The sequence below is a fragment of the Mya arenaria genome, chromosome 15, assembly GCF_026914265.1.
Source record: "Mya arenaria isolate MELC-2E11 chromosome 15, ASM2691426v1".
Taxonomy (NCBI): Eukaryota; Metazoa; Mollusca; class Bivalvia; order Myida; family Myidae; genus Mya; species Mya arenaria.
The window spans coordinates 9498362-9512235 of NC_069136.1; the positions used below are offsets into that span (position 1 = coordinate 9498362).

General features: G+C 35.2%; 1 protein-coding gene across 1 annotated transcript; it reads right to left on the bottom strand.

The window, feature by feature from the left end:
* Positions 1 to 824: 824 nt before the first annotated feature.
* Positions 825 to 6177, bottom strand: LOC128220178 (G2/M phase-specific E3 ubiquitin-protein ligase-like). The gene is made up of 6 exons (XM_052928456.1): positions 6147 to 6177; positions 5589 to 5814; positions 3862 to 4114; positions 3136 to 3290; positions 2668 to 2906; positions 825 to 1164 (listed from the first exon to the last, which is right to left on the bottom strand). The coding sequence occupies exons 1-6, from the start codon at positions 6175 to 6177 to the stop codon at positions 914 to 916; spliced, it is 1155 nt and encodes a 384-aa protein (XP_052784416.1). The 3' UTR covers positions 825 to 913.
* Positions 6178 to 13874: the final 7697 nt, after the last annotated feature.

Consider the following 13874-nt stretch of genomic DNA (forward strand, 5'->3'; position numbering starts at 1 on the left):
ACCAAACTTATTTTTATCGAGAACTAATTTACATATACCAAGTTCCAAAACAATATCTTAAATTGTTTGGTGATCACAACAGTTAACCACAAGTTGTGACTCCGTATTTCAAAATTTCTGCAGACTGGAAAAAAAACTTGTATTGAGACATGAGAGGCCCTTTATATCGCTCAATAAATATAACTGAACAACAAAAGAAAGCAAACCTGTACATGTAGTTAAGCTCTATAAGCTTCATGGTACATTTTCTTAATAAAACATTCAGCAAGGTCTTTCTACTCTTTCTATTATTTGCCAGTGACCTAGGTTTTGACCACAAGTGGCCCATTGTTTTTTACTAGCCTGTATTTCATGAAAGAAAACATTCTGACCAAGTTTCATATAAAAAGATCAAGCCAAAATTCTGGCCTTTTGAGTCTTTTTTAAGTTGGTGACTTCATGTTCAGGTGAGATAAATAAGTTTCAAATAAAAACATTTATCAGTATAAATCACGCCTGACTAGAAAAAGAACAACATTCAAAATAATAGCTGTCAATAATATCACTGTGTAGGAAACAAACAAAATCTCATTTTGTCAACAAACAATATTCTGACCCCTGAAAACATACATCTTGATCTAGGTTTCACAAAGATTCTCAATGCGTGTAGGTTTATGTGGATCTGAAGAATATTGTAGCTGCTAGTGTTCACAAGCAATGGCTGATGACAAAGGATGCTGGACACACATTCATCACTAAGGCTCACCGACAGTTCAAATGAGCTTAACAGTCATTTTTAAAAACGACAAATAATTAACAGATTACAGCACAGCCTTGAATGGATTAATATTAAACCTGGCTGGAAAAACAGTGTCACAAACAATTTGAACAATTCAACACACATCTGTTGTACATTTTTAAGTCTTGCAGCACACTACATTTTATGGAATCCCTGTGATCCCTTGACAGCAGTTTGAATGAAAGATGATATGGTATCTGGCTCTCCAACTCCTCTTGGAAGCCACATCTGCAGGCCACATGTTGAAACACTGGGTAGTCTTGTCACTCCATCTTCCTGATCATAGAACATAATTTCTATCTTTCTGTCAAAGCCACAAAATGGAATTTGATCTGCTCCAGTCATGAATACCAGCAAATCTTCCAACGTTAAACGTACGTTTTCATCTGAAATATTGAATTTGAACATAGCATTTTAATTTCTGACGAGCTAAAATGAAACTAGTTGTATCTCCCCTCCTACATAAATGACACTATCCGATCGGCTTAGAGCGGTCACGTGCACAAGGGGTATAATCCATACCCACCCTGTAATTTTCATATAATCCATCACCCCTGTAATTTTCATTTTTTTTAAGAATTAATTGTGAAACAAATGTTATAAGCCTCTCTGAATGGTACTCAGTGAGATATATTCGTTACATTATTAGTAGCTGGGGGTGAATGGGATAGCAATCTTGCAAAATTCCTTGAATCTCTTTTTTGCCAGGTATATAAACATGACCTTTTAATTATTTTGCTGATTATATACAAACAAGAGAAGCCGCGATGCGACGAAACCAGGTTTTCTGGGAATTTTGAACAATGACCCTTTAGTGTGACCTTTACCTTTGACCTACAGCCATGGGTATTGTACCCCCACCCACACCCTCCCCTCCCCCACTCCTGAAGATGTTTTTTGACTTAGCCCATCAACACTTCATATTATTGTATATATGTGTCCATAGTTTCATACCTTTAGGTTTAGCATTATGTAAGAAAGGAACTTGCATGCAAACTTTAACGATAAAATTAACTTGAAATCAAAGTACAAGAGTTAACTATAAAACAATGTAGCTAAGAGATATAATATTTGTGCAGTGTACAGGCTTACAGTGTCATCTGTAAAGGTTCAAAGTTTCAAGCAATTCTTTTGAAAAGTGTTTGAGTAATGCCCTGGACAATGTGTGCATCATAAAAATGAACAAAGGGAGATAACTTTGCAACAAACTGGTCCAGAGTAATAATTCTTGCAAGGTGCACAACTTCACATTGCCATGTAACTATGTTCCAAGTTTCAATCAATTCCGTATTAGTTATGGCCTGGACACAAATTGTAACAAGGAATTCTGACAAATGACCCTTAAGTGTGACTTTGACCTTTGACCTACAGGCATGGGTATTGTATGCGACACATCGCCTTGTCATGGTGAACATTTGTGCCTAGTTATTTTGAAATCCCCTTGTCTATGGCCAAGTTATGGCCTGGACACAAAATGTAACGAGGAATTTTGACCAATGACCCTTAAGTGTGACCTTGACCTTTGACCTACAGGCATGGGTATTGGACGCGACACACCGCCTTGTCATGGTGAACATTTGTGCCTAGTTATTTTGAAATCCCCTTGTCTATAGCCAAGTTATGGCCTGGACACAAAATGTAACAAGGAATTTTGACCAATGACCCTTAAGTCTGACCTTGACCTTTGACCTACAGGCATGGATATTGGACGCGACACACCGCCTTGTCATGGTGAACATTTGTGCCAAGTTATTTTGATATCCCTCTGTCTATGGCCAAGCTATGGCCTGGACACGGATTGTAGATGCCCGCCCGCATGCCACACGACATACCCAAATCTAATAACCAAGGTTTTCCTTTAGAAAACCTGGTTAATAATAAACATGTACCTTGGATATCTTGCAGAACAACTTCCCAACTGTAGATAGTTTCATCCTCCATTTTTCTGGCATTAGACCCTGGTTCAGAAAACTCTATCTTACAAAGACCATCAACCACATCTTTGGTCAGTCCAGTAGGCTTATGACAAAATATGGGCTTGAACAATTTTCTATGTCGTGTGACTACTTCCCACAGGTGTCCAACATCATTTAGCCCACGTGTAAACTCTGTGATTTCTGCCAATGTCCTGAAACCAAGTTTTAATGCAGAAATGAAACTTTGTGTCAAGCCTAATATTTACTGGGGTTAATTATTCATATATAGGTCGATTGTGTCCCAAAAGGCACTACAATAGTGCTATGACAGGCTAACTCACATAGGGCATAAAAACTTTAACGCTAAATTATTAACAACATCCAACCACTTGCCCGGTTTTCATCAATTCATAAGCTGAAAAAAGAAGCAAACAATGTTACCTGTAGAATATGAAGTGCTTCATCATCATTTGAATAAGGCGGTCTTTCTCATTCAGAATCATTTTGTAAATGTCATTGAAACCCCTGTCAATGAACCAGTCCATGTATTCAGTAAGGAATTTGTCCCTCTTTGTGTCATTGTCAACTTCTTTGATCTAAAAATTATATGTGTAAGCAGAATGACATGCAAAATTACCTGATAAGGTATAGAGGACCATGTTACTTAACTTGGTTATAAAAATATCATGCACCAAAATCTGTATGTTTTGCATAACATTCTACATAATCACCTAATTTATTTAGATATTTAAATGTGCACGACAGGTCACATACAGTCAGATTATGTGCTATTGCATTTTCAAACAAGATAACAATGTGGCTGGCACATGTATGTAAGATAGAATAATATACTGAACTATTCTGTGCTTGCAATTTAATATGTGACAGATAAGCCACTTCAAAAGGACCAATAAGGCCCTAGATCAATGTTTGAGTCACTTTGCTTCATGTAAGATCCGGGGGCGTGGTTTGAACATGTTTAAATAAGTAAACAACAAATAAACAATACTACATGACAAATAACTAAGCATTGGGTTTGACTTTTTTGCACATGAAATATTTTAATTTTTCCTTTATTAGTTTATGTAAAACTTGTGACCACCCAGGTAGGGCAAAGCAACTTGTATCATGTTAAAAGCTGGATTAAACGACACATTTAATACTTACCTGTGTAATCATATGTTGTATATCTTCTGGAACACTGGCCGATGACATATCTGGGTCCAAGTCTGTCATGAGATCATACAGGGTAGTACTAAGACTATGTAAACCTGGACCATCTTGTGCAAGTGACAATGCTACCAATCTCCCTGCTAGTCTGTACTTTCCTTCATCCAAACTTGTTACATCGTGTGAGAGATACTTTTGGCCTTCTTGCCCATTAAATATTGAGGAATTCATTAATTCCTTCAAGGAAAGCCTTTGGGTAAAAAATAAATTATCGGTCTTTTAGTTGAACAGATATAAAATGAAGTGAAATAAGGAATGAAAATAAATTCTACAAACTTTCGAAAAATATCAATTGAAACACTGCACGAAAACAAAAACAAATGCTTCCAAAATATCTATGCATTATTATGAAATTTAGAATTACACTAAATCTCCTCATACTGTAATATTGCATGTTGATTGATATTAAACAAAAATGCCATGATGTGAGGGAAAACAAGTGCAGACCTGCCCAAATTAGCCTATTTTTTATGATTAAAGGCCATTACTCTAATAAAATTCAACCAATAAAATGCTTATAATATGCACCACTATGCTTGGATCTTAACAAGGATACCACAGAGCAAACTCCAACGCTCGTCCATTTCTTTTCGTCCGTTTTTTCAAAGTCGAAATAGGGCTAACACTGGATGCCATAAATACCCCAAACCTCCCCAACCTTTTTAATAAAAATGAATTGAATGGTTCTATATCATACGATATTTAAGTTTAGAAGGACCATAACTCTGTGAACTCAGGCATTGACTTTTCTTTTTAGTCATTAAAAGCATAGTACATTTTTTGGAGTCATGGAGAATGAGCTTGTCCCCACAAAAATTAAGTATAAGAATAATCAAAGGGCAAAAACTCTAAAAATACCATTCAGAGTTATAAAGAAAAGTAAAATTTAAGTATAAAAATAATCAAAGGGCAGTGCACATCTCCTCAACACAATCAATCTGTGTATGAAGTTTGAAGTCAATACATCAGAGATGAGTAAAAAATTAAGTATAAATATAATCAAAGGGCATTAACTCAAAAATACCAAATACAGAATGTTTCTTTGCACTGCACTTTACCGCAACACAATCAATCTGTGTATGAAGTTTGAAGACAATAACTCAAAACAGTTGGAGTTATGGAGAAAAGTAGACAAGGTGATTCCTAAATAGATCCCACCACCAAGCCTTGGGAGTATAAAAACAAGAATAACTTGATAATTAGTTATGTCAGAGTTATGCCCAACCCTAGACATGTGTATATTGTCTCTGTCAACATGTGTACCAAGCTTCATTTGAATATCTAAAATGGCTTTTGATTTCCAAAAATTAAGTTGTCTTTGATATACATGTGCATATTGTCACTATCAACATGTGCACCAAGTTTCTTTGGAATATCTTAAACGTTTTTCAAATTAAGATCAAGGTTGAAGTTTTTGTATGACTCAGACAACGACAGCTATGCCACGACGACCACAATAGCCTGACTTTTTTTTTCGAAAAACAGACGACCTAAAACTGAAATCTTTGTTTCTGATTTCATGCCTAAAATTATAGGGTCAGTCAACACCTACAAGAACATTTGTATGTGTTAAAGTCAAGAGAAATCTGTATAAAAATATTCTAACCGCCCTAGTCTGAAAGTAGTTTATTTGTGCAATGCAACAGATTCCTAGTCTTTTTTACCTAAAAAATTCCCGCCGAGGGCCTCCATAATCATCCCCCATTTCCCCGCTGAATTTAACGTAGAGTTGTCTGTTAGGGTTGAATGACTTCCTTGTTATTGCCCTGAATGTGCTTTCTAGAACAAAGCTGCGAAAAACTATAACATCAGTACTCACATCCTTTTTAAGAGCTCCATCCCGGTACTCCTTGGGAACATGTTCTATGGAAGTTGTAGTTTTTTTCTTTCCTGGAAAGAAAATTTAATTACATTTATGTACATTGGGGACAGGTAACAGTGCCTTACAAGGGTTATTTCAAGAAGATCTGATCAAAACTGTGACCTCTATATAATTTTGTTAAAAAGTGCTTTGTTAACAGATGAAAGATGGACCAAACTTAAACTAAACATTCTCAGTAAAAAGTGCAATAATTTTCGTAGTATTACAAAACAAGCGACAAAACTTGAATCAGCAGACCTATTAGGTGAGCTTCACAGATACTGACCTAGTAGATACTGAAAAAATGACATATCATGCAAAACTTAAACTAGGCTGTTCGATGCCGATCCCAACAATGTACCCCTATTTTCAACTACTCTGCAAACCTGCATTTTGTAATAGAAGATGGAGTGAAACAAAGCCAATTAAGATGAATAGTTTTTTAAAAGGCATACTTTAACTCTGACCTTTGGCTAAGGCATCTTGACACTGATTAAGGAAATATTTCAGCGTATCTTTTGGTTGAACAAAATGTGTAAATTTACCTTAATGACTGACTGTCATTCAGACTCGCTTCTATTGCTCTGGACATTTCTTCATCTTCACTGTCACAAATTTCAATCACACTCTTGCTGCTGTTACTGCTGAAAAGACATGAATACATGTGCTGTCTACAAATAAACAAGAAGAGGCTAATTTTAAATAACTATATGGCAAAATAATAAATATATATTTTATCCCATTCCAACAGTTACCAAGACTGCGTGTGACATGTCTAACTCCATGGATACGCTTTTATTACATGGACGACCAGTGTAGATCCAGATCACCCGGCACATCTGTGCCGTCTGATCTGGATCTACAGTGTTCACTTCTTGGTCAGAAATAACCCAATGAATCTAAAGGCAAACAGTGTAGATCCTGATCAGATAGCATGGATGTATCCATGGAGTAAAGGGTTAATGCAGACGAAAATAATGATTTAACAGTATAGTAGTACAGCTTAATGCACAGTGATTGCAATAAATACTTGTTAATATACAACTACAATATGTATTGTTAAATAAGTACAAAGTAGCAATGTATCAAAAACTCTAGAAGACATTCCTTCACACAACAAAGTATGTTCACATTTCAGGCTTTGACTTTGTAGCTGTAATTTCTTCTTAAATAATTTAATTTCAGTACCTGCATGGAGTACATTTATCCCGCTGCTGCCGGAGACTCAATCTTCCAGATCTATAATGACGTGGGTAAAATGTTACCTGCAATATTCATAGAGCATGGAATGATGTATCAATAATTTCTTAAACTTAATCTATTTCTTCCTTCAGGCATCCACTGACAATGACAAAGTCTGCCAGACAGCTTAAGCTACCATAGCCTATCAAATATTCTTAATTTTGCAAATTTATCATGCCATACTGTTCAAATTTCATTGATGTACATTGATTATAAGTCAAAGAAGAGTTCCAAATTGCCAAAATAACACCTGTGGAAGTGTATGAAAGCCAACCTTGTAAAGTTCTGACAATCGGGGGGGGGGGGGGCATTTAACATTTTTTTCAGATACAAGGCAAGGCTTCCCTATCATCTGATTTGTGGAGCTAATAATACTGATATGCTGTGCAATCAATTACCTCTAGGTCTGGGGTTCCTGTATCTAAACCATCAGCAGTTGTCACTGGTGAAGCGGGATGGTTGTTAGTTGTTGAGGTAATACTGGATGGTACACCAGCTGAAGCTGTGGTTCCAGCAAATAGGCTAGTAGTTGTCATGGTAGCAGAAGTTGAGTCAAACGTTTTCATGGTACCAGCCAATTTGGCAGCAGCTGTTATGGTATCGGCAGTGTTGATGTCAGGTAGTTCATCATCTGATGAATCATCTAAACAGCGAGTCTGAAGTAGATGCATATATATATAATTTAGATATACATGTACTGTGTTACCCTAATCTGTCCTTATGTGAATGCTGTGTTCCAAAAACTTACTTGAAACTATGTTTGAATTGTGTTCGGCTTTTAAAGCATATATATATAATTACAGGAAAGACTATGACTTTTTATTAAGCCTGAAAGATGATGCCAGTAAAGGTTGTCTCATTACTTAATGTATTTTGACCTATATCATTCATCATGTGTAGCAGAAATAATTTTATGGTGCTGAGGTGAACTTATGTGTGAAAATATTTTCCCCAATACCAGTCTTAAAAGTCAGTAGAATAACAAATATGCTAAGTGAAACTAAAGCTAGCAATGAAAGTGATTAATACACCCACTACACTGCCTTGTTAGCAGGCCTAATACTATCAAAGAACCATTAATGTTTTCTAATCAAACTATCATGTGATATTCAAAATGGGTTCCACTCAATGCATATGCTTTTTAAGTAGCCATCGCTTTTCTTTGTAAAGAAAGTGTAAAATAATTTTAGCAACTAGCATTATAAAATTAATATATATATATAAACTATCACACCACTCAAAACTTCTTTCAAATTTCAATGAAAAATGGTTGGAACCAAGTACAAGAGAATACTTAAACTATGTATGAACAGCTCAAAACTCAAGTAAGCAGAGTGCATTTATATTATTAAAGGCAGATTAAAACTCTTTATTTCAAGCTATTCTTCAAGAGCCTGTATTGACAGATTTATAGACATCTTAAAGACTCCTGATGTAAAATATATAACTGTTCTTTGCATCAACAAGTGTTGTATGTTGTTGGGTTTGTTTGTACTCATACTCTGGTGAGGCACATTTGGTAAGTGAGAGTATTAGTCATATTACTAGGTGTTTGGATCACAGTGCACAGACAGAATGTAACCCTGGTTAGAGCTACCCTGGTTCTTCAACATGCGCCAGTGAATATCATTGTCGCAGGGGACCCTGGCCATTTAATGTCCCTCTCTGAAGACAATTACTAATTTTAGTGATGAGACAGGGAATCAAACCTGCAATCTCTGGAATGATAGTCATGTGTTATACCACTAGACCACAAATCTGCCAAACAAGTATAAAACATGCTTATGCACTTGCGCATACATAATTGACAGGTGTCCGAGCATGTGGGGAACCAATAAAAATCATCTAAATTGTCAATAATATTTTAAGTTATCTTATTTTGGGGGCTGTGCAATCAACCATAGTGTGACCATGTATACTTCATGTAATTTATAGTGCTTAACAATGGGAGGTGTCCATTGTCAATTAAATTATTGATAACATTGCGAGTTTGCAACAAATGTGTTTCACAAAGTTTTTGTTCGGTTACAACACTCGTTATTATTGATACAGTTTGGATCAAGGGCTTGTATTTGCTTAAAGTACAATCATTAGGCCATAATAATCATGCATATGTAATAATTCCCAAATATGTGTTGCTAAAGTTAATCTGCTAAGTATGAGTCTTTTCCAAACAGGAAAGTAGAACATTGTACAAAATATATTGATCTATATGCAATTACTAGTAGACAGGAAAATGCTAAAACCATCACCTAAAGGACTGTTCTACTTGTACAACAGTGAATGTATTTGCCAATCAGGGTACAAAATGCTAATCCCAGGACATTTTGCTCTTCATGCAAGTATAGTCCGGCCAAGATAACATGAAACCATGAAACGCGGGGGAAAAAAGTGGTATGACCGATAATACGGAAAGCAGATATAAATTATCATTAAATTATCATTTTTCATATTGCAGCATTTATTTTTTTGAATAAATTAAGTAGACCGAACTTATTTAGGTACTCTTGCCAGTGGCACTTTACTGTAAAGATTACATCAAAGAAATTAAATACACACGTTGTAAGCTATTTTAATCTGAAACACCTATTTGGCTGTATTGGACTAATCTGACTAATGTGTGTTAACAAATAATTATCTTGAGTGGACTGTATCAAGATTATCCATCCTTTATAAGTAAAGCTGTTTGTCTACAGGCAACAGTAGAGTTAATAAAACCCTGAGTGGCAAACATAAGCATGTAAAATTAAATAGGCACAATAATACACCAAGCAAAAAGAGGACATGTATCTTACCCAAATACAACTTTTGTCTGAAATTTAAACAACAATTAGAGGCATGTATCTCAGATATCTGTAAACCAGAATGTGCCTTCAGGGCTGTATCTTGACTATAGGGGAATGGGGCAGACTTGCCCTTCCAAAGGGGAATTTTGCCAGAAAAAAAGGGATTTTTAATTAGTACAAAAGATACATATTTTTGAGATTTGTTCATGAAAAAATGTAGTATTGTCATATAAATACATCTAATCACATTTATTGATGAACATAATTGTAGTGAAAGCACATTAAGATTGAAAAATACCACTAACTCGGTTATTTTTGGTCTGATTTTGGTCATTTTTTTCCTCATTTCAATGACGATCTGGAGGGCAATTTTGGCAAAGAAATGGGGAAAAATATTTAACTTTTAAGGGGAAAGAATGGGGCCGAATTTCAGCCCGAATACTACGAGAGACAGCACTTGCCTTCAAAGTCTTAATCTACGGTAATAAAAAATTAAAATCAAATCAAACAGGCAAATTGATGGATTGATATCCCATGCCAATCAAGTGCTATTCTAATCATATATTCCCAATTGAAAAAAGTATCTTGTTTCCCCAATTTTTCAAAAAAAATTCACAATTTAAATTTGTCAAAATAAAAGTTTTTGAAATTGCCATAATTTGAAACCAAAATCACTAAAATATGATTAATAGTGCTCTTACATGCTATTCTGTTTAAGCACAGGGAATAAAAAGTACCTAAATCTGATAACATTTTAATTATTTGATTTTTCCCAATTCAAGATAAAAAACGGATATAGTTCCCAGTTTGAATGTTTAGATCCTGTGGCCTTCAACTTTGTCATACTGACCAAACAAAGAGTGCCACGGAGCAAACACCAATGCTTGTCTGCTTTTTCAAAGTCGAAAAAGGTTCATAAATCAATAATTAATAAAGCTAGAGTTATGCCCCTTATATTTATTGTCTCTGGCAATGTGTGTACCATGTGCCATGTGAATATCTTTAACAGTTTCTGAGTTATGAACAAGGTTAAAAATTTTGCACATATTTCTAATTCATAAAAGGGGCTTAATTCAATAACTATTAAAGTCAGAATTATGTTTCTTGCTTTACATGTGCATATTGTTTCTGGCAACATGTGTATTAAGTTTATTCAAACATCTTTAACGTTTTTTTTGAGTTATGGCCCAACTGCGCCAACGACACCAAGAGTATCACAATAGTCCGATATTTTTGTTAAAAAAACACACAACTATTAAAACATTAAAATGTTTGACAGGATACCTTAATTTTATCACTTGCTGAAGATTCATCTGTCTCCTGACTTGATCTTCCATCCTGCAAATAAGTAAATAAAGCATTCTTTTTTTAAAGAAGTATTATGACATCAATGATAAAGCTTTAATATAATTACAAATTTATTGTTGATTATTTAATTACTGTGGTTTTCGGGTTGCCTATATAGGGGAATGAAAAAAATGATGTAAACTTCTGGGGAAAACTGCATGAATTTAAAGAAATTTTGAGAGAGGAAGCCGCCTGTTAACGGCCCATGCTAAAGAAGCAAAAAAAACCTGATTACATATTCGTATAAACAATTATCGTGTGATCACAAGCCCTGATGTGACCAGCTGTGCGTGATTTACCAAACACATAGTTTACCTGAAATCCAGCCACCATTACGTAGAGTTTTCCTAGGCCCACATTGGCTTTAAGATTCTCAGCTGTCCAAGTGAAGCCAGATGCAGTGACAGGCATAGAAAGCGTTTTTGACATGTAGGTCAAAATTTTCAATTCATTGTAGTTTACATGTGAAGAACAATTAGTAAGAATATCTCGAAGTTTAGTTATTATAGTTGCGTTACTGTCAGTGCTATCAACTGTAGCAAATCCTTCTAATACCACTTAATCTCTTGAAATGGTCACTGTCAACGTCTGCAATGAAAACCACCTTGTAGGTCTTAGAATAATGTTTTGTTTTTTTAGCAGGTTTATACATTGATCTTACTGCCTTTCATGAGGCTGAAGGAAAGGAAGGTCTAAATGAAACTGATGAAGGAGCTTGCTTTGTTGAGCTATTTGCACACATAATATCAGAAGGTCTAGAAGTGGTTCGGTTGAACAAGGCTGTCAGCTCTGACGGCAGTGATCTATTGCTTAAGACTTGATGTGCTGTGTCTGAAAAATAACAACAAAAGCTCTCCTCAATTCAATTTTAAAACAAATTTGGAAATAGTACCAACTGCTGTGCTCCAGGTAAGAATAGTAAAGGGCTATTTAAGCATTACATTATTTTGCTCATTATAAATTCTAGTTTCAATTATTAAACTGCCTTGATATTTTTTAGAAATATCATATTTTCTGAGAGCTAAATATGACCTTTGGTAATTAGAGCTATCACTTAAGGTCATGAATTCCGCCCTCCCCAACCCCTGTGCACAGTGGAAATATTATTGGCAAATATTATACAAATGTATTATTTGATTTAAGTTTAGAGCAAATATCAGCAGTAGTTAGAGGTATATGCATGACAATACTTGCATGCAGAACTTTAAATTGAAGCGTTATGCGGACACAAATGCCTGGGAGATTAGAATAGCTCAGCCTGAATCTTTAAACACTCAAACTAAAAAGGTAAACAGTCATGGGATTAGCTTGTTCAAACTTACCAATGGCTCCTGATTCTCCTGATACAACTATGTACAAATGCTGTTCCTCATCATTTGGAAAATTAAAAGTATCATTTTCTACAGCAACAGCCACCCAATTGTCTGCATCCATGTATTTCAAACCTGTGGCCCTTGGGAAGTGTGATCTAAGTGTAGCCAAGCCCAAAGATAGTCCAGTACTTGTGCTTGGAAAGGAAACCGTTTCACCCTGTGGGTGTGCAGCTATACAAATGTGTCTGAAAACGAAACAGATACCTGTGGCAGTGTGGGTGGGGAAAGGAAACCGACATTCGACGACTTGTGTACTGGTATTCATTGCAAGCCGACTACCATCACTTTTCTTACGTGAACAAAATACTATAACGCTGTCCTTACGCTTAATCACAAACAAATATCTACTTTATCAGCATAAAACAACAATACAACATTCTTACAATTTTCGGTCATGCCTTACCTGGGCGCTGCCATATTGTTTTGAAGTCAACCAATGAAAACCTTCGTAACAAAAACGCAACTTTCCCATGATGCAAATTATTGAACAATTATTTTTAGATGATTGAACAAAAATATTGAAACTATTGAATGATTATTATGTAACTTTAAAGAAATATTTTGTTTTTGATAAACATATATTTTTGTTTAACATAATTATTTACGGGTATTGAATGAATATATTAAAAATATTGAATGATTATTTGGTCGTCTTCAATAAATATTTTTGTTTTATACAAAAAATATTTTTTGTAGATACGCAAATATTTTTGATTTACACAAAATATTTTTTGGGATTGAATGGATATATTCAATTATTGAATGAATATTTGGTCGCATTGAATACATATTTTTGTTTTACAATAAATATTTCACGACATCGAATAAATATATAAATATAGACAATATTTATCGACGATATAATATTGCAACGTTTGTCATGCCATGCCCACGAATGAAAAATGAAAATGAAACAACGGGCAGTCTTATTTGCTTAAACAGCTCCGTCTTCGTTCTAGTACCGGAGTGTGATTAAGTAGTTAGTTTCCTCATACAATACAAACCCGTTTCCACAATAACGTTTTGACAGTGCTCCGTCAAGCAGCGGGCTTGTGAAAAAGGTTGTTGAAGTGTTTTAAGGAACTCAGCCCCTTAATCAAGCCCTTGTAAAGATCTATGGCGGGGCTATGTAGGCGGCGTGGACTGCACCATGTTTGATTTCATATGGTGAATATATAGTTAAGTTATCTTTGTTTTAAGTCTTCATTTCAAGCAAAATAGTGCATTTGGACGTAGTATTTATGACGTAATTGATCACGTGGTATACACACACAGAAGTTACATCGCTCAGATAGCTAGTAAACTCGTCTTCGGGGCTCAGAGTCGTTTTAGACATCGATA